This window comes from Heloderma suspectum, chromosome 3, assembly GCF_057233095.1.
Source record: "Heloderma suspectum isolate Gila_16-S chromosome 3, 16-S_ref, whole genome shotgun sequence".
NCBI lineage: Eukaryota > Metazoa > Chordata > Lepidosauria > Squamata > Helodermatidae > Heloderma > Heloderma suspectum.
Window position 1 is genome coordinate 119,595,706 of NC_139460.1, and position 27,941 is coordinate 119,623,646.

Consider the following 27,941-nt stretch of genomic DNA (forward strand, 5'->3'; position numbering starts at 1 on the left):
GTTCGCATGCCTCTCACCCTGGCACAGACAACAGTGGTGGTGAGAAGGAGGAGCAGTAGATACCACTGCCTGTTTACTCCCTGGCTCTCTGCCTGTCAAGCAAGCAAGGTGTAGTGATGATAAGAAAGGGGATGAGGAGCAGTAGCAAGTGGTGACAATGGCAATGGCTGGGTTTGCATGATCGCAGTCCTGGGATGGTCCAAACCCACAGTTGGTTCTTTCTCCATAGGGTTCTTTCCCCACCTCTGTGCATGCCGGTTGTGCGGCTGCATTTTACAGAATTAACCGTGATGCAGCGCAGGTTGCCATGTCGTCTGCATCTGGCATGCAGTGCAGCAGGTGTAGCTTCAAACCCACCCCACAATCCCCACTGTGAGTCATGGGTTGTAGGGTGGGACGAAGCCAGCCACGCCATGTTGCGCACTGGGTTTGGATGCCTTAGCAAACTGCACTGCGTTGTGGGTAATTATGTAAAACACAGTTGCAACAACCGGCACACACAGGGGCAGGGAAAGAACCAACGATGGATTCTTTTGCTCCCGTGATCATGCAAACCCAGTCAATGAGAAGGTACACTTGCTGAAGGAAGGGGACCAAGGAAGGGGTCTTGCCCAAGTACCCTGACAAACCTGGAGCCGGCACTGACGCTAGCTACAGAAAACTGCAAGGGCAGCAGAAGGAGGGGTACAAAACTGTGGGATGGTACCCGCAGTAGCTCACAGTTGCCTTTTGCCAGCAGGGGCATTGGGAAATGCAAGACATTCCATGCCGGAGTTGGCAAATATATTGTACTGACTCTGGTTTTTAGGAGGAGTCACATTTGGGGCCTATAGTCACATAAAACGGAAACCTGATGTACACAACTCTTATCATGCTCTCACTATTGCAAAGGTTTCCTATAGTCATTTCCTCTAGATTTGCTTTTTTGATACAGAGATATCCAGTATAAAAATTAGTTCTAGAAAAAGTATTGCTGTGGCTTACATTGATGAAAATTTAATCACAGACTATATTTCCAGGTATGGGATGGGGTGTTCACAACTATGCTGCCGTACTTCTCTGGAGCAACCTGTTGGCACCTCTGTCACGGGCACAATGTAAGTTGAACTTTGAAGATAATATGTTTTTAACACAAATGACATGATTTACAACCCTGCAATCATTTTATTTCTTGCTTAGAAAAAAGTACAAAGACTTGAATGAAAATTAGAGTTGAATCAGTCTCCAACATAACAATGTTTTCAGGCCACTATTACAACTATGAGTTGAGACTGTTTGTAAAATAAAACACAACACAAATTGAGCAAGATTTTTGTACTATTAAATATTAGAGGTAAATGTAACAATTTTAAGCAGAAGACAGAGGAAGCAAGATTCAAGCTTCTTAATATAGTATGTGACAACTTTCTGCATTAGTTAAGTATTTAGATGTTTGCACTGCTGCTTGGTTATTACTTTGGTTTTCTTCTGTTTTAAACCTTTTGTTTTTAAATTATGCTGTACTATGTCATTGTTTTGTATTGTTTTAAGCTTAGTCTTGTAAACTGCGCAGAGAGTTTTGGCTAATGGGTATGGTATAGAAATGTAATAAACCAACAAATAAACAAACTTTCTGGACAGAACTGAGTAATAACAGGGTGAAGATTTTATTAAAATAGCACATCTGTAACATGTAACAAATATTTTACTAAGGTAGGTTACATTTAAATGCATTCTTATCCACTTGCTTGGTTGTTGTTTTTGTTCATTAAACTCTAAACAATATTGGGTTGGATCCAGACTTCATCATACTTAAAGCAGACCCACTGAAATCAGTGCGACTTCAATTTGTCATAACTAGTTCCATTTGATTTCAGTGGGTCTACTCTAAGTATGACTAAGTCGGGATCTAATCAGTTGTTTATAACTAGAAGATACAGGTAAAACTGGAGGGAATTGTATCTTTGGTTTTCCTGAAGTACCCCAGGACGTGTAATTTAATGTTAGATCAGTGTTTTGCTGCTGCTGCTGCTGTTAAGGCAAGAATTCTGATGGAAAGAAAGGATCATTTGGCTATTTATATATTGTATACTGGGAAATGTAACAAATTTCCTGGAAGGAAAATTCATCTGCAAAGTGGGATTGCTCATGACTCTTTCTTTATGATTCTTTCTTTATGATTTTCATTTTGTCTTATGTATTTATTCTTTATGTATTTTAAAGGTTTATGCCCCGCAAAAGACAGCTCACAAGAAACAGGTAACATAAAAATTAAAAATTCACACATACACAATCCCTTCAGTTCTACAGTCCAAGACAACTGACGGTTGGAGTTGAGTATTCTTTCTGGCAGGGAGGAGGGATGTCTGCCCTTACAGACATCTTATATACACCATCTTCAGTCAGTGTGGTAAAGACTGTTGAAAAGCATTGAGAGACTCCACAGAAGAATATACATTTCTGTCAAGTCAGATTTGAGAAGGCTCTGGACTTTGATTCTGGACTGAGAATAAGTTCTGGTGGAGGGGAAAAGATATTTGGGAATTTTGGATACTGATGCTGAAATCACACTGATCACAGAGGATTTAATCACCTCAGCAAATATAATTCCTCAAGGGTCAGTAAAAATAAAAGGAGTCAGACGGGGTCCAAATGAGATTCCTCTGGCCGAGGTGAAGATCTCATGGAGGGGAAAGGAAGGGATATAGTTATACAGTGTAGGATAGTGATGCACGAACCCCCCACTGTCTGGTCCAGGTGGGGGCATGGAGGGGAAATTCGGGCTACTCAGGGCCTGGCGGAATCCTCCGGAGCCCAGCCACATCCACTGGAATTGGCAGAGCAGCTCTCCAGCTCCCTATAAGACACAATACACTAATGGCAGTTGCCATTAGCCTATCGTGGGAAAAATACAGCCATAAATGGTGTATTGTACACCATTTGCAGCCATAAAGCGCCGACTTTGACCTAAATTGCAACTGTTTATGGTGGTATTTAGGTCAAAGTCAGTGCTTTATAGCCACAAATGGCATACAATATGCCATTTATGGCTGTAAATTTCCTGAGATAAGCAAATGGCGGCTGCCATTAGTGTATTGCGTCTTATAGGGAGCTGGAGAGCCGCACTGCAGGAACTCCTCCAGACTTGGGGGTAAGTGCAGCTGCTTGTTCACCACGGACTCTGGAGGTCAGATTCTTTGGAATCCGGCCTCATTTGAGTCTGCGGTGGAAGTTTCCAGCATCCCTAGCATGGGATTGAACTCAGACCAGGATGAACCAGTCATACTTGGAAGAGATATTATGGGAGCAGAAGAGAAGATATATATTGTCACCAGAGGTCAAAAGGGTAGAGATGCAGTGATAGGCTTTAGAGACAGGGTGACAATGGCTTCGTCCCACCCTACAACCCATGACTTGCAGTAGGGATTATGGGGTGGGTTTGAAGCTACACCTGCTGCACTGCGTGCCAAGTGCAGATAACATGGCAACCCATGCTGCATCATGGTTAATTCTGTAAAATGCAGTCACACAACCGGTACGCACAGGGGCGGGGAAGGAACCCTATGGAGAAAGAACCAACTGTGGGTTTGTACCATCGCGGGACCATGATCATGCAAACCCAGCCATTGCCATTGTCACCACTTGCTACTGCTCCTCAACCTCTTTCTTATCATTGCTACACCTTGCTTGCTGGATAGGCAGAGAGCCAGGGAGTAAACCGGCAGTGGAATCTACTGCTCCTCGTTCTCACCACCACTGTTGTCTGTGCCAGGGTGAGAGGCATGTGAACAAGCAGGTTGCAATGAGAAGGAGCACCTCCAGGGGGCTCTTGTCAGTGGGCCTCTGCTGGGATGCGGATCATCAGCAAGTACCTAAACATGCTTACCCTTGATGCTGGCCCTGGCTAATATGTTGAGAATCAGATGCCATTGAGCATGTGCATGACCAGACCACATGAGAGTTCCTTTACACTTCAGATGACATGGAAACAGGAGGTCTGTGGCTTACAAGAAATCCAAAGGTTGTCATACTATTCTCTCAAAATGGTATATTATTTTGACAAACTGGTGACAATGTAGCAGCACTGACAGATCCAGTGCCTGAGTTTTAGAAAGAGAGTGCTGAACCAGCTGATTCAGCAGAGGAAGGGGGCAGGGAAGCAGATACAAAGTTGTTATCACTCCCTATCTAAGACTTGTGTGAGGTAAATGAATTTAAACAGGAGGTTCAAGTAGTTTACAGTCAATAAGAGATCATAAGAATCTCTTATCACAAGAAATCCCCTCTGGCTGATGGAAGAGGCCAGGCTGGTCTTGTCCTTGCCGTGATGTTCTTCCTGGGAGGCAGGGGATTAAACCTCTTAGTGGTCCTTGGTCACATGGCCAGTGGCAGAGGCCAAAATGTGCCTCCCTTCTGCTCTCCAGTTCCAGGACAACTGGCAGAGTGCTCTTTCTAGCATGGTGGCCATTTAAACTTCAGATTCGCCAAGGCAGAAACTCTTTCTAACATTGGGCTTGTTCACATATGCATGCGCACACTGATTCCTCATCACATAAGGGGTACACAAACCCCTCCACACATTGTAAGAATGTGAGGACAGGACCATGGTGTTATATCGGCTAGCCTGCTCACTGCTGGAAAACTGCCTCCCCTGACAAATGTCCAGTGGACTTTGAGAGAAGTTCTCCAATGTACGGATGTACATGTGGAGGGCTCCTGAACTCAGCAAGGCTCCCTGCCCAATCAGGGTGCTTCCTTTGAAGCCCTGAAGCCCCTTCTGCATCTTCATTGAATGTGTGGAAGGCTCCGTGTGAACCTTTCCATCCTTGATCACTCAACAATGAATGATGACAGTTGAATATGTGAACTGGCACCATTGAAAAAAACTTTGGCTTGACTCCTAAGATTAAAGAACTTAATGAAGTTCATGGAAGGAAAGTTTCCCATCCTTTCCCGTACAAACACCAATTCCCCCTCCAACTTCTTGGGGCCCTCGGGGGCCCTCCTGAACAATGTGGGATGAAGAGAGGGGAACTACTGGAGGAGGTGAGAATCACCTCAGATTTGACTTTGATCCTAAGATAAGTTAACTTAAGGAAGTTCACAGAAGAACATTTTTGTACCCCTTCCCACATTACTCAGGAGGCCCTGTGAGTGACCCACCAAAGAAGCTTTTTGGGGGACGGGTACAAGTGGCTGCAGGAGGGAAGGGGGTGGAGACCTTTCCTTCAGTCAACTTCCCCGAGTTAGCTTATATTAGGATCATTAGGACCATTATGCTTGAAGTGATTTGAGGTGTTATGAAAATTCTAATGGTGATACCTGATTTGTGATGAGTCCTTCAAATGCATGTCACTATTCCACTCTGCTGTCATCAAATGATGAATGTGAATGTGTAATCCAATCCTTTGTGTTGGATGGTACTTAAATACAATGGGATCTTAAATGCATGCAAGTATGCATTTTCCTGTATGTGTACTAGGGGTTCCTTGGTTATTCAAACACAGATCCTTATACTGTATTGACATCCTTGCCCAAAGTTCCCCTGAGTTTTGGCAGAGGCTAGCTGTACGACACAGGCATGCAGCTGGAAAGGCAGCCTTCAGAATTCTGCTGCATCCATGGCTAACCCTCTGCAGCCCCTGGGATCCACACCTTTGTTTTTCATGTTTGCTTTTACGCACTGAATTGGGGATTCTAAAAAGACATTAGCATTTTAGTCGTGAGGTATGTATGTCACAGATCTAAATGGGATCAGATTGATAAACTTTTATTTTGCAGCTGCAGTGTTTTCTTTTTCATTGCAATCATTCAGATGCAACAGATTACTACTCTGAATGTTCTAAAAACTACACAATTAAAAATTTCAATGATGAGAGGATGGAGATCTTCTGGGATGTTAGAGAAAATTTTCCTGACAAGAATGTGACAATGTTTTATACGTAAGTACTGGTAATTAGACTTGCTCTAAGGTTTTTGTGATTACATTTATATCTTGTTGTTTTCCCTCTTGCACAAAACCCAAGGTGGCTTACATGGTCCTCCTCTCCATGTTATTCTCACAACAACCCTGTGAGGTAGGTTAGGCTAAGAGTCAGAGACTGGCCCAAAGTCACCCAGTGAGCTTCATGACCAAGTGGGGACTAGAACTCACATCTCCCTAGTGCCAGCCCAACACTCTAACCATTACGCTACACTGGCTCTCGAGGTTCTAAGTTTGAATGCTGATGATTCCTTGAAATGGGAGAAGAATAGTATTCCAAACAAATGTGGGCTTGGTGTGCTCTCCTTCCTTCACCATCATTCTCTTTTAGTCAAAAGGGGCTTGTGGTTTTCATTAAGGATTTCATACTCCCTCTCCAATTTGAGCTAGGGATGACCAAACTCACCCACTGTTGCCTCGCGTGCCACTTTCCGGACTCCTGCTGGCCCCCTGGCATGTGGTGCGAGCCACTGGACAGTCTGCTGCAAGCACTGTGTGGTGTCCCACTTACCCGCAAGGCTCCATTTTTTGGAAACCATGGGTAAGCTTTTTATATGAATGGCCATTTGCACAAAATGGCGGCCTAAATAGCACCATTCATACAAAATTGTCAGTGTACGCCTGCAATTTTGCATAAATGGTGCTATTTACAGCTGCCATTTTGTGCAAAATGGCCAATTACATAAAAAGCTTACCTGCGGTTTTCCAATAAATGGTGGCTCATGGGTAAGCGGGGATTCCCGAGCTGACTCGACTTGGCACATGCTGAGTCAGGTAAGCTTGTGGTCTGCAGACTGGTGTCCAAGGGGCTGAACAGGAGGATGTCCACTGGACTCCACCCCCTTCCTGGACTTTCTTCTCTCTCTTCTCTGCATGTTCAGGAACTTGGCTTTTACAATATTGTCTGTCCCATAATCCTTCTTTCCCTGGATGCTTATTGTAAGCATGGTAATAACATCTGGAAAGTAAATCCTAGTAAATTCTGATATTTGGAGCTATGTACAGATATGTATGGATGGAACTGTTAGGAAGGCTTCCTGCGAGAGAAGGGTCTATAGTAGAAGAGTTTTCCATTGGAGAAATGAAAGGGGGCTTTGTGCAATGAAAAGTGCAGAGCTGACTGGGTAAATTTAAGAAAAATGTAAATGCCAAAAAGCAAGTCACTGAACAATTCATACCCGCAATGACCAGCACGGTAGTTTTAACCCTGCCTTGGAATGTGGTAATCAAAAAGGAACCAAGACCTCTATAAAAATAAGAAAGAATACCAGCCTACATCCCAGGAGAAGTATGGAGAATCTGTGCAGTTAATATGTTATGCCATTAAAGAAGTAAAGAAATGCCTTGAATACATTCAAATCATTTTAATCATTTGTGAACCCTAAGCATACTTTCAGTCTTAAATGAATGTTTTATTGGACTGCCTATTGTTACCTTGATTCTTTTGCAGCAGCACAGTGTTCATGTTACTGTGCTGGTAATAAATGTGGGCAGGAATTACTCTGCTCCTTGCTTTGGGCCATTTGTATTGAAAGACTATTGGAGACTATTTATGCATAGTCTGCACATTTAATTTAGCTTTTTGCCACACAATTCCTTATAAGCCAGAACACCTATGGAATAGCTGCTAACCATTGCTTTTTGTTCGTTGTAACCTGGAAATGTGAGCTGCTGCCCCCATATCTGGAGACGCATTCTAGGTGTTCATGTCCCCCCCCCCTTTATTACAATAAGGGCACAATCCTATTCAGATAGGCAGTCGCCTCCGAACTCGAAGGCGACCGCCTATCCAATGCAGGGGAGGAGAAGCACGAAGGGGATCTTCCCCTTCATGCGTCAGCTGCCCTGCATTCATGGCTAGACAGCCGATTGCAGCTGTCTAGCTGCGGGAGGGCAGAGAGGGGGAGGAGGCTGCTGTACAACATATTGGATGTGTCGTACAGGCATTTCCACCCTCCTCGCCCTGGCATGCCCCCCAGCATGCCCCGTTTTGGCTGCTCTGTGCCCCTCTAATGAGCGCGGAGCATGGGGCTGTTCTGCGCTGCCTCCAAGGCAGCGCAGAAGTGGGGGAAGGTCAGTTCTCCAGGAACCGACCTTGGGGCATGGGCGCTAAGGTCAGCTCCCGGAAAACCAGCTATCCTATGGCTGTCTAGCCATTATCTAGCAGCCATAGGATTGCTCCCTAAGCGTATGTCTTACTGTAGAAACAAAGCAATGTGAATTTGCCCCCTAAGTGTAAAAATGTTGTGTGGTAGCAGAAATCGGCACTGATTTCACTCCTGCTTTTGTGTGGACTTTATCTACTGTACTCAAATCTTTGCCAGAACCATCACACAGTGTGGGTCAATCGAGCATCAGATGCAGATCTAACCTCTGAAACAAACCCACACAGACACACCCTAACTGCGAGGAATGGCATAGTAAATGAACAGTAAGCAATGAACAGTTCAGTAGCAGCCAGAACATCTGGGAGACTGGGAAAGAGGGTTTAATGTCATTGCCTTTCCCAGCATTTCCCTCTTGCAGCTGTCAGCCTCCTTTGGAGGAGAAATGAGGCAGACAGCTGTGCCAGTGAACCTTCTCAACTGATGAGAAGATCCTGGTATTTAAGCCGGGATGTTATGGCACCTTGACATGCAGCAAGAGTAGGGATGGGGGAGAAATTTGTCTAGTTCTCATTTTAATGCAAATGTACTTATTTTGCACCACTGTGCGAACTCATGCTTCAAAAGTCACACTTCTCCAAATTTTGTGAAGGAGTTCTGCAATAAAAAAAATGCATACAAAAATCTGTATATTAGGAAAAATAACATTCAAGAATTCATTATATTAGGACAGTTGCTTGCACAAATGTGTATATTAGGCAAAATGCATACAAAATGCATGCATTAGGAGAAATGTGTGCAAAAATGCTTATGAATTTTCATGTGAACTTTAATTTTTTTAAAAAAGTTTGCTATGAACTCAACTTAAGACTGGAGAAATTCTAAAAGTTCAAGAAGAACTGAACTTAAGATGGAAAAATGAGAAACTGAGAGAAACTGAAATGCACAGATTCCTTGATCCAAAGCAAGAGTGCCATTAAGTAGTAACACACTTGGCTTGGCTTTTTTTTGGCTTGTTTTACCTTGATAATGCTGATTTTGCTTTGTATTTATGTACTAAGTCATTTCATTGCACTGCTGCATTTATGTTGTCCTTATTGGATTGTTGATTTTTATCTTATCTGAATTTTTTTTAACAAATTCTTTTATTCCCAATTTGATGTTGCATTTTGATAAGTTAATGTTCGTTGTGAACTGCTTTGAGCACAGTCAGTATAAAGCACCATATACACTAAATTAAAAACTTGTAACATTTTACTAATAGCTCAACTGAGTCAGAACAGTGAAGCAGCAACTCTAAGGTTCTCCCCCCCTCCCCGTTTTTGCATATATAAAATCCCCAAGGATTTTTACAGATCTTCAGTTAGTTTACTAAAGTCTTGCAAAATAAGAAAACCTTTCTCTTGTTAGAAAAGGTGTATTTTGGGGGCCAGGGGAGAATTTGATACTTTCAGAGAGCATCCAGAATGGAATTGGAAAACAAAGGAATGACCCTAGTAATATAAAATGGATTATCCTAATAGAGTTCAGGAAAAAAATAAGGAAGAAAAGATCTTTGACAGATGAAGACTCCAAATTGGTTCTTGAACCTGGGGAAAATGAGCAGTCTTCAGTATTTTGCTATAAAATAATATAGACAGGGATATAATATACTTTAGTTGTAAAAAGGATGCATTGCTGTAGGTCTCAAAGGGCATGCACAGGATCTGCCAGGATAGGAATTCCCTTTTATGTGTACAGGGATGGAAATGGATTATCCCCATTAAAGCATTTCCAAGCACCCAGGGTTGGAACTAGAGTCCTTTATACTTACAGTAGACCCATTGCAATCAATGGGACTTGCATCATTCATGGTCAACTTAAGTCTTGTTGTTTTCAGTGGGTCTGTTTTAAGTAAGACTCAATTTGGATCCAGCCCCCTGCTTTTAATAGAAGGCAATTTTGTCACATTAATTAGTATCGCTATTTCAATTGCAGAATTAATGGACAAGAGTGGAAGCAGTGCCCCCAATATATCCTTGACCAAGGATACAACACTGCATGTCTTTTTCAGATTAAACATGAAGCGTTTCAGATTTCTATCCGGGATACAAATGGGACAAAAGAGCTTTACTCCGGTAATAAAGAATATACCTCGAAGTTCTGTAAGTCAGTATATATTATTAGCCTACTTTTTCACATGTCAGTGTTGGCTGCTATTACCAAAAAGAAAGAAGTAAATCATGAACAATTTTGATTCCAAAAAACTCTCATGAGTTTCAATGTTGATAGTTATCCAGAAATACCCAGGGCACCTGAATATTTGCCTTCTGCAGCTGATGCCCCGTGATAGTTAACATCAATATTCAAACATTTATATGCTATGGTCTTTCGTATTTGACAATAGTATTTCCAGTTGGTTTCCAGCTTTCCACCTTTCCACATAGACTTGTGTCAAGGAAGCCCTCCATGATGCAAAGGATTCTAGTGAATGTTCTCAGACAGGAGTGGAGAACCTCTTTAAGCCTGAGGGCCAGATTCAATTTTGGAGACGCTCTTGGGGCTGCACTCCAGTGGTGGGTGGGGCTGAAGGCAAAAGGGGTGGAGCCAATATATATATATATATAACATTTCAGCATAGTTGAGTTTAAAGCTCTTACTGCCAGTAACTAGGCCTTAGGAGAGGAATTTCAGCCATTTAGAATGGGAGAGTGCAAAACCTGAAACACTGCCAAATGATAGATGGCCAAAGGAAAGTAGATGTCGCCAGGGAAAAATGTGTGGCTTTTTAGTGAGCCTTGGAGGGCCAGACTGAGACCCCAGGAGGGCTGGATTTGGCCCAGGCCTGAGGCTCCCCACTGAGGTTCTAAGAGGCACCTCAGTTCATGTGGAATACCTTTGGGCCTTGCTATTATCCATTGTGAACTGACAGTGTGCATATATACCCAACATTTGCCTGTGGCTGCTTATGGCTGAGGAAAATCAGCAGCAGGGGACAACATGTCCTTCTGAGAAGCTTATCTTCCATTGCTCATCTTCTTGTGGTGGTGGTGGCACCCCTGACATGCTTCCAAAGAGTCCAGAATTACCCAGGAAGTAGTATGAAACCACTGGTACGTCATAGTTGACAGTCTTTGAGGCTTATCATGCAATCTTATTTAAGATTTGATAGTATTTAATACCTAACTTCTTACACTATTTTTAATATTATAGCACATGGTAAGTAACATGTAATAGCAATTTGTATTTGGCTGCTGACAGCTTCTTCAACTGAGGCCTTCCCACCCCCATTAGAAAGCCTTACGTGATTTTGTATTTAAAGCTTGCCAAAATACAAACAAGCGAGATGCCAACAAGTCTAAAGCATTCAAACATTACATTTTGAAGCAAAACATTCACATTCAACGCGTTGTCTTCCTCTAGTGATTTCTAATGGGAAGAAGGCCTCAGTGGAGGAAGCACCATGCCTGTTTGGTTGCACAGATCTGCTCCTTCTATTGAAATGGATGGGGCAGCCTGTGAGGGCAGGAGCTCCAGGCACAAGACTCTGGATTGGGCTGAATAGCTTCACATACCTCCTTTAGCATTCAGTCACATGGTGTTATATTATGGATGTGTGTTGTGTCTCTCCAGCTGCTACAATTTATATATAATGTTACGATGATTCAGGGGTATGGAGTGCTGCATGGTGCAAGAGAAGTGTGCCTTCTTGGAGGGTCAAACTATCAAGCATGTGCACTGCTACAATGAAAGGAGCATTCTGAATAGTTATAACAAACTCACTTGTAACTAGAAAAATTTTCTATTTGATTTTATCTTCACCAGTCAAGCCCAACCCACCTGAAAATGTAACCTTTCAATGGGCAGATGATAAAGTAACCATAAAGTACAACCCACATGGACATCAACTTTGTATGAACTTGGAACTTCAATACAAAAGCAAATTTGGTCAAGTTTGGCAGGTGGGTAGGAGCTAGGTGCAATTTTCTGTTAAGCAGAGAAAAGTGGAGATGAAAACTTGGAAAGGGTTTTTTTCTTTTATAAATAATTGGGTTTTTCTTGTGACGGATTTTCCATCAGATTTCACATTCATGTACACTGGATGAACCTCCTGGTGAATTCTTCTTGTGATGACAGCAGCAACAGAGAAAGCTTTGCCTTGCATAATGTTGTCCAGCTGAGGGGTTCTACATGGCAAATGGCTTGAGACCCAGCTGTGCCTGCCTCCATTGGGGTCATGCTGCAATGAATATACAGCTTATTTTGCAGACAACCTCATTTTTGTCTCAATTTGATATCTGTTGTGTTGTGCCCATGTATTGTTGGCTTCACCTTTGTCCTGCTTAGACTGGTTTCAGTCTGGGAGCTGATTGAGGCAAGAGACGAGATGCAGGCAGTGCAGGGTTTCACCCTGCCATGTATGTCTGTGAAGGGGGCAAGGGGGTTGCCCAAACTCCCTGCAGTGTAGGCAGGAACAAAACAATTACTAAAGTAGGCTGCCATCACCCCTTACATCCACCTCAGCCTGAGCCAGGGAACACTCAGACCTTACTGGACACCCCTAGGGCATAGAAATGGAAGTCTGGCACCCAAACTGGCCCAATCTGGGATCCAGAGAATCACAAGCCTGAAAGCACATTGAAGCATGAAGATGAAGACAAATGGGCAGTACGAAGCCCCCTCTTTTTATTCTCATAGCCCTGACAACTCAAGGAAGATCTTAGTTGGCCAGTCACAGGCTGGCTGAAACAGTGTTCCCAAACCCTGCAGGGGGGGATGAAAGTTCCCACGGGAGTACAGCTGAGATCATGCAATTCAATTAAATGAGTCTTTACGGTGGCCTTGAGGGCCAGAGGCATATCAAGATAACAGACACAGATGTGGTTGCAACACTACTTGCCGCTTCAGCCTGGCCAAATGGAGTTAGACACACAGTTAGAGCACACAAAGAAAATGGAGTTCTTGACAGTGGCATTTTTAATTATTATTTTTACCTATGCACCAGCCCCTTTGCAAGCACCATTAGCACATCAGCAAGGCTTCCCTGTGGGTGATAGCCTCTTGGCATGCTCACAGTACCTATGAAGGGGCCAGCACACGGGTACGAACTGCTTAAATGACACACTGGGCTGTTCATTCAAAGTAAGTGCTTCACCTGTGCCCTGCCCCTCACACAAATTGGGTCTCCTGCCATTCTGCCAATGAGAGGAGTTGTCAGGATATGTAAGCATCACCTAAACCATGGTTTACTGGACCAAGATAGTTACACCTGAACCAGGTCAATATATTGGTTCTCTTGTTCAGTGTATATATGGAAGTTACTCAGCAAGGTTGTGAGGCGTTTGGGTGTGCAGTGTCAACAATATACAGAGGACACTCAGTTCTGCCACTTTGTCCCACTGTTTGGCCATGGATAGAGACAGGTTGGAGACAGATGCAGAGAACCCAACTGAGATTTAATTCTGACAAAATGGAAGAAATCTTTGTTGCCAGGTAGTGGAAGGGCATTTGTCTGTCATTGATGGAGTTTGTTCTCACCTGGGCTCAGGTGGACTGCCTTGAGATGTAGCTGAATTCCTCCTTGGCCTTGGATGCTCCAGTGGCAATGGTAACTGGAATCAGCTTTTCCCAATTATTTAATGACAAGACTATGAAGTTTTCTTTCTAATTGGTTCTGCGTGGTTGTTTCCACTTTTATAACTTCAGTCGCTGACTTTTGAAGCATCTATGCAGATTTTAATTGGAGATCACAGTACACTAAACTGCCTCTCACATCCTTCTCTTTTCAGGGTAATTTCATACATGATGTTTAGATTAAGAAAATATCTGTATAAGAAAAATAAGTTGTGTGAGAAGCAGACTTCATTCTTAACAAAATAAATGCTTACCTATTATGTGTGTTAGAGGACAAGTGTGGAAATGAGTCCCATTCACCTGCATGGAACTTACTTCCACAAACTGTATTTGGGATAGGACAGTAACAGGTTATGCATTGGGATATGAGATGGGACAGAAGCAGAAAAGAAAATACAAAATACTAAGAGAGATAAGATGAAAAATGTTTTATTCAAAAATAGAAATGTGAGAAGTCTCGATTGCTTTCAGAAAACTTTTGAGTAGTCAGAATATAATGTTTTGAATTGCAGAGCAAGTAATTAAGTTATAAATGAGATAAAAAGTGAAAAACACAACTTGTTTTTCAATACTGACAATAGAGACAAACTATAAATATGCACTGAAGACATGGATATTTTAAAAGCCTTTGGTGTATAATCTTGGTTACTACTGTATCCTATTAGGATAGCTTAGAAGAGGAAAAATATATATTGGACAGAAGTATTAATGACCAACACTCTTGCCATTCAGTCCAGGAAAGCGAAATGCTGCGAGATTAAAACCCAAGGGTTTGATAGCGTGACATGCTACTCATTTCGATTCAGGCTGGAATTCACTTGCGGTGTTGGTTACTCCAGTGAATGGGGAGCAGAATCATTGTGGAAAAATGGCAGTTCCGTAGGTAAAAAACATTGTTATGATAAATCCTTTTGATGACACCTTCTATTCCTAGATAATGTTAACATGCAGTACTGCTTACCTCTCCTGCTAATCATTTATTTTGTTCTCACAGTGTGCTATTTGCTGCACAGGACATAGAAGTGGCTGGCATAGAGTCCCTGGTTTATGTTCTATACTGACACAGAGAAGGAGCTCGTACTTGGGATTCCTCCTCTAGCTATTTGAAATTTGGAGGACAGGATAAAGCTCCTTGTGCCAGCATGTAGAAGAGTCAAGCAGTGCAAAAGAGGTCCAGAGAGTTGGTGTACCATTGCTCTCAGAAACAAAAAAGGGGGCAGAATTTAGAACAGGTGACTGGGGCAGGAAAGGAAGAAAATGGTCAGCACCTCCTGTTGGAGGTAGGAAGAACCTCCTAACCCTGGTTTTGGCAGCAGTTTGTGGAGGAGGAGAAGTGGAGGATCATTGGGAAATGATTAATTATGGGATGTTGCTCCTGGGGCCACAGATAAGAGGCTGGTTTCTGGAAACTCCCCACCATTGAATTGTGGGCTTGCATTAGGATTGGGACTCTGAGCTAACATAGAGCCTTTCTACACGAGGCATTTATTGCACACTCATGATTCTCACTCACGGTAGTTTGCAGGTGCTTAACGCAACGTCATCATCCAAAAGGCCTCTCACATGCTTTGTAACCAATTTTTTTTTTGAGGGGGGGACAAGGAAAGTCTAGTATATCTCGGAATGGCAGAATGAAACACTTTCTGCAATTCCACTATAACCACCACAACTTAGTGGTTGTGTAATGGAACATATAGAAAGGCAGAGAAAGAAAAATTTTGGGAAAAAATGTGTAAAGGAGCTGACCTTAATCCCACAAAGAATCCAGAAGCAGAAGCCTTCGTAAGGTGTGGGTTAAAAGCCTCGTGTGAAAAGCCCTCACATCTCGGAATGAGTTGAATTACACACTTGCTTCCTCACCCTAAGCCTACAATACAGTAAAGATCTCCATGTCCCTCTGCTTGAAACTAGGACAACCCACACCTCCGTTGGGGGAAATACCCTCAAATGGAGAGCAGAATTCCTGCCCTCTGCAGTGTGGATGGAGACATGAGGGAGAGGATTAAAGACTGGAGCACACTTTATATTTGCTATGGAGATGCTGCCAAGAATGGTTTTCCATCATGTACAATTCCTTCCCTGCCATAACCTTAGAAAATACAGTATCATTTGAAGCGTTATCTTACAAGACTCCATGCCTTCTCTCTGGCTGCGAGGAATAAGGAGCAGTAGTTTAGGGACTCATAATGTGATGGCAGCAAACTTGTGATGAGAGAGTGAATTTGGAAATTGGGGAGTTTGGAATATGAACTCCTGTTGTTTGAAAAGCTTCACTCCAATATGAACTGAACTCGGGCCTTTCTGAGTTCAGTTCTGGCTTGCTTCAGGTTCCTGCCTCTGCAATCTCCCTAACACCTAAAACATTGCAATGGCAGGGTTCCAGGCACTCGGGAGTTTGGGAAATGTCATTCTCCAGGATACCTGGAAATCTGCAGTTACAGTGTTCTAAATGCCAGGAGGGTGGGAAGGCTTGCACAGAGGACTGGAGAGAAACATGGCTCATGTCCTGCCACAGTTGCTACTCTGTCATTGCCAGATACATCTGGGCGAAGTGAAGGGGGCAGTGTGGCAGGGTTTCGGGGATTGTAGGTGAGTTGGAAAGGGAAGGTGTTTGGATCCCATTGCACATCCAAGGACATAATAAGGAGCATCATGAGGTTTTCAAAATCACAACAGAGCTTGGGGTGGTGAAAATTCCCTATTTTCCCACTTGGGGGGGGGGGACTTGTTTGCTTTTTGCCAAGTTGAGTTGTGAATTGAGTTGAGGAGAGTTCTCGCATCATAACCCCAAGCCATATCAGGGCTCTTCCAAACGTTATAGCAGTGAGGGGGATTATACAGCACAGAGAGCCTGTTTTCCATGGCATCCCTGTGAACCAGTCTAGAGCTAGAAAAAGCGCAGAGAAGTAAACAATTTACTTAGTCAGTGTTATTTTCTTATGGCAAAATGTTGTCTCTAGACAACATTTTGCCATACTTTATTTCTTTCAATGAACCACTGTCAGGCCTTTCTGTGATGGTTTGCTTTCAAAACATATGCAAGACCTAGTTTTCCTATTACGGTATAGGTGAGCTCTGTTGGAATTGTGCTTAGTTATAAATGGAGTGTAAGTGATTTATTTTTTTATCCGACAAGCAAGAAAACATCATACCAGTGTGTGTGAAAGCAAAATGAATGGTTCTTTCTCCCTAGCACGAGGATATAACTCCTATCACTGAGCAATACAAAATTCTATCTTAGTGTGAAGCTTCAAAGAAGTGTGGTCTAAAGAGATATATTTTAATACAGCTATTCCATATATCTGTATAATTGCTTTTCAAATGAAAAAGCTGGCAAACAATATGCTTTAAAGAATCTGATGTTTCTGCTTTTCAGTACACTAGAAAACAACCTTTGCTTTTTGTGATTCCTCTAAGATTCCTGTGCTACTGATGACTCCACACCTGTGTCAAATACTGTAATCCTTTTAACTTTGGTGATGGCTGGCCTCCTGATAATATTTGTTCTTCTGCTGTTTATTTGCAGGTTGAAAAGGTAAGTGCTGGGTTGTTTTTTTACAGCCTGTTGTCAACTACAACCAAAATGCCCATTATTATAATTGACAGGATATTGTGGGAATGTAATGGAGCGCAATGTCCACTCTGACAAAGGTGCATTGCATCTCTCCTGTTGGATCCTCATTAGTGGAGATTTTGCTGCCCAGTGGTAGTCTAAGGGTTGGAGGGTAGGGATGGTCAGATCAGTCTGTTTTTGGTCAATGCCAGTTTTCAATCTTGTATGTATGTATATATGTATGTTTTTAAAATATTTTTATACCATTTCCCATTTAAAAAATCCCGAAGTGGTTTACAACATCATTCTAAAAGCACAAGCACATTTAGATAAGCCTTCTGTGCATTTTTTAAAATCCAAACTGTATTAAAATCCTCATTTTACTTGTACATATTGTTTCACTAAAATCCATATTTTGATACACATTTTAAAGCCAAGAACTGCATCACAAAATTTGGAGAAGTGTATAGTCCAAAGCATAACTGCATTCCAGTCCACACATTAATCCGCAAAGTGCAAACTAGGTCTGTTTGCTTAAAAATGCAGACCAAACAAAATTCTCACACATCCTTAGCAGAGGACAGGTCCTCAGGTACAACAGTTTACTTTTCTCCATAGGAGTAAATGATGGACATTGCCTTACATGGGAGCACATAAAAGACATACATGGGCTCCAAACCAAGTCCCAGATTACAGCCAGTTTGTGGTGGGATGGAATATCCTCAGATATAGGCCTCCAGTTTTGAAATGCTGAGAATACTCCCAAGTGCATGCTGGAATCTGGATCCCATTGGGACAATCCATGACATCATCAAGATTTGAACAAATATAGTGTTGTGATAGGGTGAGAAGCTGTCAATTATCAGAAAGGAAGTATTTTCCACTCAGGGCAGAAAGAACAAGGCAGAGAAAGTGGCATCAGCCAGGGCCAGGTTGCTGGTGAAGGTTCAGAGGAAGCCCTATGGCAATGGTGGACAACTTGTGACCCTCCAGATATTTTGACCTACAATCCGCTTTAGCCCTCACCTTTGGCTGTTCTGGCTAAGGCTGATGGGACTTGTTGGCAAGTTCCCCGTGCCTGCCTTACGACAATGGCAAACAGGCCACAGACAGACTGTTCACAGTCTAGGTGTTCCCCCAAACAGGACATTTATATAAAGCCTTCTAGCTAATCAGGGCCTGTGGCTTCCATTCACCCACATGGGATAAAATTAAAGCACTGCATCTGAAGTCGTTTCATACCTTACCTGCCCAGCCTTCACTGACAAGGACTCCAATGGGGTATAGTGTGCCTGTGCTTTGGAGAAGCTCTGCTGTTCTACAGATCCTGCTTCTTTTAATGATGAGTATTTCACAAATATATATAAAAAATATTACTGCAGAAAAGTATGGCCATATGGTTAATTTGTGAAAGGGATTCATATATGTGGACAGAAATTCCTCAGTTTCAAAGCTGGTTGCTCAAGTCATGATAAGGGTGAATACAGTGCTGAACGTATTGGTCAAGTCTGTTCCTCACCCTGACCTTATGTGTAAGGGAAGTTGAATGGCTGCTTATCTGAGATCCTTTTAAAGTGACTAGCCTCTGACTTTAATCCCTAATCCTCAGGTTTCTTTCTTTCTTTTTTATCATAGATCTTTATCCTAATCTTTTAAATGATCTTTTTACAGAATCAGGAAAACCCTTATGCCTGTTATACCAGACCCCCAAAATATATATTCTGAATTGTTCAGTGATCACAATGGGAACTTCCAGGTAAAGTATCAAATATTTTCTTGAAATTTCTTTCCATAAGGGTTTGATTTTCTTCCTTTTTCAAAACTATTTTGATAGATGGGTTCCTCTGAAAAATACACGCTTTCTTATGTGCTGAGCAACACAGTTACTCTGATTTATAACACACATGAGATTATGTTGATTTTGAGATGAAGGCAAATCTAGAACCATGGATGGCTGGGAAAAAACACACACCATCAGCTGTGTTATGTTTTGGTATCTACTGTGTTATGCAGGGATAATTCATTTCCATTGTTGTGACTGAGAAACTGAGCTATGAATTAGAAAGTCCCCCATTCAGATCTTGTCTCAGATCCTGCCATGAACTCACTAGGTGGCCTTAGGCACTATAAGCCACTGAGGCTACCTGAGCCACCAGTGACAAAGATGAATCTAGTATTCCCAAGTGATGTACCTGCTCCTTCAGGGGGAGTGCAACCCTATCCAGGGCAGGTCACTTACCAATTCCCAGACCTGGGAACCACCAATTCACAGAGCCTCTGCCTTGTCAGGATTCAGCTACAATTATTGGCCCTCATCCAGCCCATTACAGCATTTAGACACTGGTCCAGCATCTTCACAGCCCCGCCTGACTTTGATGCCAGGGAGAAATAGAGCTGGGTACCATCAGGTGCTGATGGCACCCAACTCCAAACACCTGTTGATCTTAGCCAGTGGCTTCATAGCAGTGTTAGACAGCATGGGGACAAAATGGAACCCTACAGCACCCCCAGCTTAATAGATATGGGGCTGAACAAAAGTTCCCTGATGCTATCCTGTGGAACTAACCCTTCAGGTAGGATCAGAACCACTGTAACGCTGTAACTTACACTCATGAGCCTTAAACTGGTTCAACACAAGCTCAGCCTTGCCCAGCCTTGGGTTTGCAGACAACATGGCCAGTGATCAGGGATGATGGGAGCTGCAGTCCAGCAACATCTGGGGACCCAAAGTTAGGGAAGGCTGCACTAGCTGAACATGCCTAGTAAAAAGAGCTACTGTTTAAAAATAATTGTATCTACATTTCAATTTTTTTTTAAGGAGTGGATTAGCAAAACTGAGAATGTGTTGGTTCAAACAAAGCTAGAAAGTGTAGAAGAAGAATGTATAATTGAAGAGGAAAAAATCTCCAAGTAGGCAAAGTAGAAGTCAGAGGTAATGTATCTTGAATGCCAAGCATGAATTGAGGCGGGGTTGGAGTTGGGCGAGGGAGACCTTAATGCCTGCTAGCTGCTTCTTTGGAGGTCTAAGCTTATGAGCTGAAGGTAGATATGCCAGTAAAGGCAGTGTTGGTGTTCCAACAGTCTAAAAAGTGCAGAAAATGGCAACCCACATGATCAGGGGCTGGAGCAACTTAGGAAAGGTTACAATGCTTGGGGCTTTTCAGCTTAGAAAAAAGGAAGTAAAAAAAGTACATGATCAGGATATATAGAATTATACATGGCCTGGAGAAAATGAATATGAATAATTTTTCTCTCTCATAATACCAGAACCTAGAGTCATCCAGTGAAGCCGAATGGAGGGAAGTAAAAATTAAAAGATAAAAGAAAGCACTTCTTCACACGGTGCATAGTTAAACTATAGAATTTTCTACCACAAGATGTAGTGATGGCTACATCCTTTGACAGCTTTAAAAGGGGATTAGACAGATTCATGGAGGAGAAGGCTATCAATGGCTACTAGTACTGATAGCTACATATATGTTACCTCCAGTATCAGAGGCAGTATGCCCCTGTGTTCCAGTTGCTGAGGCACACGAGTGGGAGGGTGCTATTGCACTCATGTCCTGCTTGTGGGCTTCCTACAGTGTTCTTGCTGGCCACCATGGGAACAGAACACTGGACTAGATAGGCCTTTGGTCTGATCCAGCATGGTCCTTCTTATGAGAACTAGATTAGCCATAAAGTTGATGCTGTCAGGTTTAGTGAAAGGATTTGACGCATATAGTAAAGCTGCATTGTGAAACTATGTGCATTATTGGCATTATATCAGGTCCTGGTGTCAGCACTTGGGCAATTTCCAGGTGCCCTGGAAGAGCACACCAGGGCTCAAGTCTACCCACCATTACCTCTGCCACTGTCAGGCCCCCACCCAACCTTGCAGCTGTCATTTGGGCTCTTCATTGGTGCTGCAGTGGGTGGCAGCAGCAGATTTGGATCTGAGCCAAGCTGCTGCTCAATTTCAGTGGGCACCAGTCATCTCCATCTTACAGCCCAAAATGTGATGCCTGGCACTGATTGGAGCAGAGCATCCCCTTGGTTCCCATCAGAATGCACTGCTGTCACTGGGTAAGCTTGTAAGGGGTGACAGGATGAGTGACTGGCAGCTGTAACAGTGCTGGGGGGGGATGTTGAGTGGTGGCAGCAAGTGATGGCAATACCAGGTGGAGCTCTGATGGTGGCAGCGGTCCAGGCCTGTGCCAGCGGTCCCATAGCAGCGCTATGCTGAAGGTGCATACAAGCCTGGTTCCCGCCCGGCATTAAAAATTAGATGGTAGTAGCTGTTGCGAGTTGGATCCTGAGCTTGCAATGAGCTGTTTGAGAGACAGAGCCATGGTTCGTACATTCAGCCAGGGACAGCAATGAAATAACATGATGGTGGAGCAGCCCCCCTCCTCTACCACCTAGATAATCTCCTGTGTGATCCAGGCCTTCCACATGGAGGCCCAGTTTGCACAGTGATCTCCTTCAAAAAAAGGCAGCGGGGGCCAGGGGGAGAACCTCACAGCCCAGGCTTCCCTGTAATCACGTGCTCAGATGGAAAGCCCAGTGCACACTCATAGTATCTACACAATGGCGAGGAGGGGCTTTTGTAGTCCCTTCCTGGTATTTCAACCCCACTTCCAGCTGAATGTAAGAACTGGAGCACAGGATATGTTCAGCCAGTCCATGTTTTCTCAAAATATGTTGATTTTTGCAATGTTCTTACATTAGAAACTGAGAAGACACAGTTTGTCTGAAGGTGGCAGAACTTCACCATCATCATTTGTGGCACAACCACTGACTGAAGCAACGACAGATCAGTTCCCCAACTGCAGCCACCTGGTTTTGGCCACACATTCATTTCTGTCCTCTCCTCAGCATGTTGCATGTGCCACTTCTGCATTCTGTGCCTAGAAGACTCTGAATGTTAAATAATGTGCTTTAAACGGCAGTAAGCATTGCAGTAGTGGTAGAAAATATGGAAGTGATCATTCAGCGAACATGTTCTAGAGGATTTTGAATTATGACTCATGCATGGAATTGCCAATGCTAAAGAGAAATAGCAATCAAGGATGCTTTCTCAGGAGACAATACATAGCCCTGCCTGCTCTCTTTTAGACTGGCTCAGAAGCTGCCATACATTTCAAAATGAAGAAACTCCCATATTCTATTCTTTGCTTAACTATAACCCTTTAAACAAGAGAAACAAGCTGTATCCATTATAGAATACCACAAGAGAGGAAAAGGCAGTGATGCTCTCTTCACATTGGTACATATCTACACACTGCACTGTGACACTGAAGAGGTTAAATTTTACACAGGGTGTGCATACACACATACGTACATTTTAGGCTTGGATAAGTATAACTGAATCAAGTCTGAGGACAAGCTTTGAAGTGGGCTAACTAGTCTCCCTCTGTGCTCTTCTCTTGCAAAATCCTGTCAAAACAAATTAGGTCTGATCCTCCTCTTTTCTGCTGGACTGGGCTGAATGTTGAGAAGCTGTTCCCTCCCCCATCCCTCCTCACCCCATTGCCTCAAATGCATTGGAAATTCTGCCTTGACTGTGAGATCTAATTGGTCCCTAATATAGACCTGTCCACAGTAACAGAATAAAAGCACGTGGGAGACAGAAAGTCATTGCATAAATTCTTGGGATTTAATGAGCAAAAAGAAAGGCCAGTGAGAAATCCATGCTCATTTTTGCATTAGTCCCGTATTTAAAATATACAAGCCATTACTCAGGGTTGGCAAACTCAACCAAAGGGTCAATAACATTTTGTATATAAAAATAATTCCCATATTCCCTCCAAACATGCTGCATGTATGCAGACAATTGATTACAAACTGTAGAACCAACTGTTCTACATTTTCACCATTAAGAGCTCTTAAGTATCTGTACAACATTTAGTGTTCTGCGCAAGATTCTCCAACCAGGTGCAGTTTGGATGTTCTGGTATCCCCAATTGTCCAACCCCCTAGAAGTATTGCTAATTGTAAGAGATACAGTAGCTCTCATCCTAGGATGTTCACTGTGATCCCATATCCATACTTGATTTGAACATGCAAGTGCACACAAGTGTGTCAACCAACACAGCTGTTAATAAGAGGGTCTCATCTCCAGGTAGAGCTGGGAAAGACTCCTGTCTGAGACCCTGAAACTTATTGCCAGTCAGTGCAGAAAACAGTAAGCAAGACAAACCAAAGGTCTGACTTTCAGTGGCAGCTTCATGACAGCTGAATTTAACCTGGTGCTTAATAAAAGGTGGCTGTGCAAAACTGAAAGAGGAAAAGAAGCAAGACAAAGCCTGATGTGGTCACTCTCCCTGACCTGATTCAGTGTTGAGACAGTGCACCTCGAGTATGCCAAAGTTAAATTGAGAAAGGTAAGTCCCTTACCTTCTCTGTATGTCATATCACCTTATGATGAATTTATCACATCACAAATGAATGCAAGAAACTAGCCTCAGAGAGTTTATGGCTGGGTTGCCTGCAGTCTCCTTCCCCTGAGCTCATATGGCCAGTTTTGCTGACAAAATCCTTTCTGAGTGATGAAGAAATCCCATAAATAACCTTTTCCAAGCCAAAATTGCTACCAGAATGGGGGTGTTCTTAGCACGTTTAAGGCCATTTTGGAAATGTAACTGTACAAAGTGATAGGCATGCTTTGATATCAGCTTCAAGAAGTTTGATGTTATGCTATATTGATCCATAGAGAATGAGAAAGCATTTCTTCTGTAGAAAAATGAGACAGTTGCAGCTTTAATTGTGGTTAATTGATCAGACACAGACATGAGTACATATATATGAATAGCAGTTACACAGTACAGCTATCAAACAAAGGTGTTTGATATTTCTCATATTTCTCATATTTCTCATATTTTATTTATTTACATATTTTGTGAAATATTTGCATATTTTGATGCCTCAAAAAATCTCTCCCTTCTAATCCATACTCCAAAAGACCTACTCCAAATTGGTTATTTTGCATGTGAAATTAGGTGCTCCTTGGTCTGATCAAGCATGGCCCTTCTTACGTTCTTTTGTTAAGGGGGAAACTACTTTAATGAATGATAAAAAAGTTGCCCACTCAGGCCCCATGTGGAGGTGATGATGCCATAAAAGACGAGAGAATGTTAAGAACAGCACAAGAGCCTGCACCCTATGAAGCCTGCTGGATGAACCATCATATTTTTTGTTGCCTTTCTTTCTCAGTTGCCTTTCTTGAATTGCTGATGTTAATTAAAAACAACAACAACCCTCACCCAGCGATATGCCTGCAACTCAGGATCAACACTGCATGCATCTGCTGAGGTAGACTGTAGTCAATGGAAGCTTTGTTGTTGTTCAGTCGTTCAGTTGTGTCCGACTCTTCGTGACCCCATAGACCATAGCATGCCAGGCCTTCCTGTCCTGTGCTCTCTCCTGGAGCATGCTCAAGTTCCAATGGAAGCTTATGCCAGAATAAATTTCTTAGCCTTTAAGGTGCCACAACCACAAGATTCCTTGTTGTTTTTGTTGCAACAGAATAAGAGGGCTATCCATCTGGGGGAAAAAAAATCACCCTGAGGTATACAAATTGAGTAAACTCAGAAAAGAAGCATGAAGCGGGGAAGAAAAACTTATGAGCCAGTTTTGCAATAGCTTATTAAACGGCCATGTGAACCTGTGAGTGAGATGAGGTAACTTGGCCGCCTCATGCCTTTCTGTTTCATCAGTCAAAGCATGTCATAATCACACTGCAACCTTTGCTCTTGCAATGCCCTATTCCATGGTAAATTGGCAATAGTGTGCATCTGCACATAATATACAGTGAGGGAGAAATAGCTTTGCTATCCTGAGGTACCACTGTAGAAAAAACCCTCTCTGGTTATCATCTACCTAAACTATATAGAATGGGAGAAGGGCCTTACTGGATGATCCCCAGACAACAGGCAGGCTCACATGGGGGAAAGCCAATGTTTAGATCCTTTACTTCCAGGAAACACACAGGTTTGGGCTGTCAGTTCTTTGAGGGAAGAGAATTTCACAGCTGGGCAGCAGCCATAGAGAACAATGCTCTATGTGCCATAACCATTCAGATGTGGCACATGGTGGCTGACATCACCAAGAGGCCAACTGAGTGTACAGCTTACAACAGGAGAAGGTAGCTTGTGGCCCTCCAGATGTTTTGGCCTACAACTCCCATAACCCCTAGCCAGCATAGTCAATGGTGAGGGATAATGGGAGTTGTATGTCAAGCCATTTGGAGGGCCACAGGGTTACCCACCCCTGGTTTATAATGAGGCACAAGATAGAGGTGACCTCAAATAAAGGCTTGTATGGAGGTCTCTAGGGATTTGACTGAGTCAATGGATATCCATCCTATCATAAGCAAAAGAGTAAGAATTGTACCGATGTTCTTTCTAAGTTTCTAGCATTGGATTATGTGTCATGCCTGCTTTTCCATATGTTCACAATTTGGGCTTTAAACAGATCTCTGTAGGCAGAAGCATTGTAACAAAACCTCTGCATCAAGAGCAAAACTGTAATATCGCATTTAGATATGTCTATGACTTATCAGACCACACACACAGAAGTACAGAGGCAAAATCCATAATAGTAATAGCAGATGTTTTACTGTATTCCTGTAACTCTAATAATATGGCCAAATGCCTGTGGGTATTTTGGAAAAATGAACAGCAAAAAACCTGTTCCGTGTTGTTTTGTCTAGAAATCCCTCAAATGTCTTATGCACTGTATCACAATGGATGTTCATGTGTGGGTGGGGTTCTATGACAAGAATGAATGCCAACCAAAACAATATCAATATATGGACTTTGGCACCATCTTGCTTGCCCTTTTTCACCCTCTTTTGTCCAGAAGGGGATGTTTCTATCTTCCTAGGGAACAGTCAAATTTCCACTCCGAAAATTTTCCAATGGAGCCTATTTTTCTCCTGAAAATCTTTTTCTTGGGTGTATATGTGTTTTGTTGTATCAGTGAGACTTAAGTGACTCATGGTTGGTTGAGACTAACAAGTATGACTAAATCTGGATCCAGCCCAATATCATTTGACACCAAATTTTGCTAATAAAAAATCTTTAGTGAATGTTTGCCAAATATTAAGTAGCTGGTGAATGTTCAACATCAAAATTTACAGAGGAGATTTGAAGAAAATTTAAAGGAGCAAATTCATTTCAGCTTTAGTTGCCCATAATATAAATTCAAAGTAAGATCCATCCTTAAATTTCTGTTCATATCGAGGTGTATGTTAACCTCTTCCCTCACTTCCTTCTTTTCCCCAGGCAGCAGCCCATTCTAGCAAGGAGATATTTCCTACACATAAAAGCCAGCCTAAATCTTAGCAATAGTTTCCATGTGATCACAGGATCTGCCCAAGGGTGACACTGGAGGAAACAGACTTTGATGTTCCAAAGACATAATCTCAAACCACATGAACAATTGCCCCTACAAAATATTAAATGCAGACCCTTTTGATCTTGCAATATAAGGCAATGTAATAGTTGCTTACTACGTTTTTAAAAAGATTATAGAAATAAAAGTAATGGAAACATACAATCTCTTAAAAACTGTTAGGTAATATGTGTTGTTGTTATTTGCTTGTGTTATGTGAGGCCCATTCTCCCCCCACACCAATGCCCAATTCTGGTAGGCAATGAGATATGCGGATGCTTATTATTTTATTTGATTGGGTTTTTTCTATGCAACTTTTACAGCACTATTCAAAATTTCAGACTCGGGTTGTGGTTCTAAGCCTATTATTTAGAAGCAATTTCACTTAACACACTGGGAGTTACTCCCATGTAATTGTGTTTAGGACCACAGGTTACACCGAAAAATCTAGAAATACATAGGGATTCTCCACACGGAGCTTTTATCATTCTATTGAGACTGCTCACTTGTGGAAGTTCGCAGGCCTTTTTGATGATGTTGCTAACTTCCAGGGCATCTCCTGCCATTTACCCCTGCCTATCCCATGTTTTCCCCAAAAGCAAAAAAAAAAAGTGGTATTTTTTCCAGCCCATGGAACAGGAGTGCCATGACCTCCCTGTGGAATTCTCCAGTAGAATCATAGAATCATAGGGTTGGAAGGGGTCTACAAGACCATCGAGTCCAACCCCCTGCTCAATGCAGGAAGCCTGATTCCCAGGCAGTCTCCCATCCAAGTACTAACCAGGGCTGACCCTACTTAGCTTCTGAGATAGTGTGAAGAAACTGGTGTGTCTGGGTGGCTGTGGGCATTTGTTTTCGGTTGTTGGGGGCACGGTGAGGATGACGAAGGCATTGAGGCTGGGTTGCAGGGTGTGTCGCACTGGGGAGATCCTGAGAGTGGATCCTCTTGGCAAGGAGGGAAGAACAGGCAGGAGGCACCAGCTGTCAAACCCGCATGGTCTCCTTCCTTGCACAGAAGGAGACCTCTGAGCAGTTTTGACAGGCATGAGGGCAGGAATCATCTGCCAACTGCACTCTCTCCCTTCCTTGCAAGGAGGGGAGGGTGCATGGTTGGAGGGTGACTCCTGCCTCCACTCAAGCCTTCATGGGCTCCTTGCTTGCAAGGAGGCTGTGAAGGCATGAGTGTGTGTGTGGGGTGGGGGTGGGGTGGGGTGGGGAGTAAATGGCAGAGATCCTGAGCCCATGAAAGGAATCCAGCAACTCGCTGGAAAACCAGTGGGGGAGGGGAAGGAGGGGACTCTCCGCATGTCACTCATGAGCCAACCACCAGTAA

The 27,941-nt window shown here is 42.9% G+C and overlaps 1 protein-coding gene across 1 annotated transcript; it reads left to right on the top strand.

Moving 5' to 3' along the window:
• Positions 1-251: 251 nt before the first annotated feature.
• CRLF2 (cytokine receptor like factor 2) lies at positions 252-26,599 on the top strand. Its single transcript, XM_084845520.1, has 11 exons — positions 252-462; positions 5,795-5,921; positions 10,045-10,211; positions 11,872-12,008; positions 14,413-14,563; positions 17,098-17,215; positions 18,905-18,989; positions 20,052-20,143; positions 23,553-23,598; positions 25,294-25,358; positions 26,500-26,599. The coding sequence occupies exons 1-11, from the start codon at positions 252-254 to the stop codon at positions 26,597-26,599; spliced, it is 1,299 nt and encodes a 432-aa protein (XP_084701646.1).
• The last annotated feature ends 1,342 nt before the right edge of the window (positions 26,600-27,941 follow it).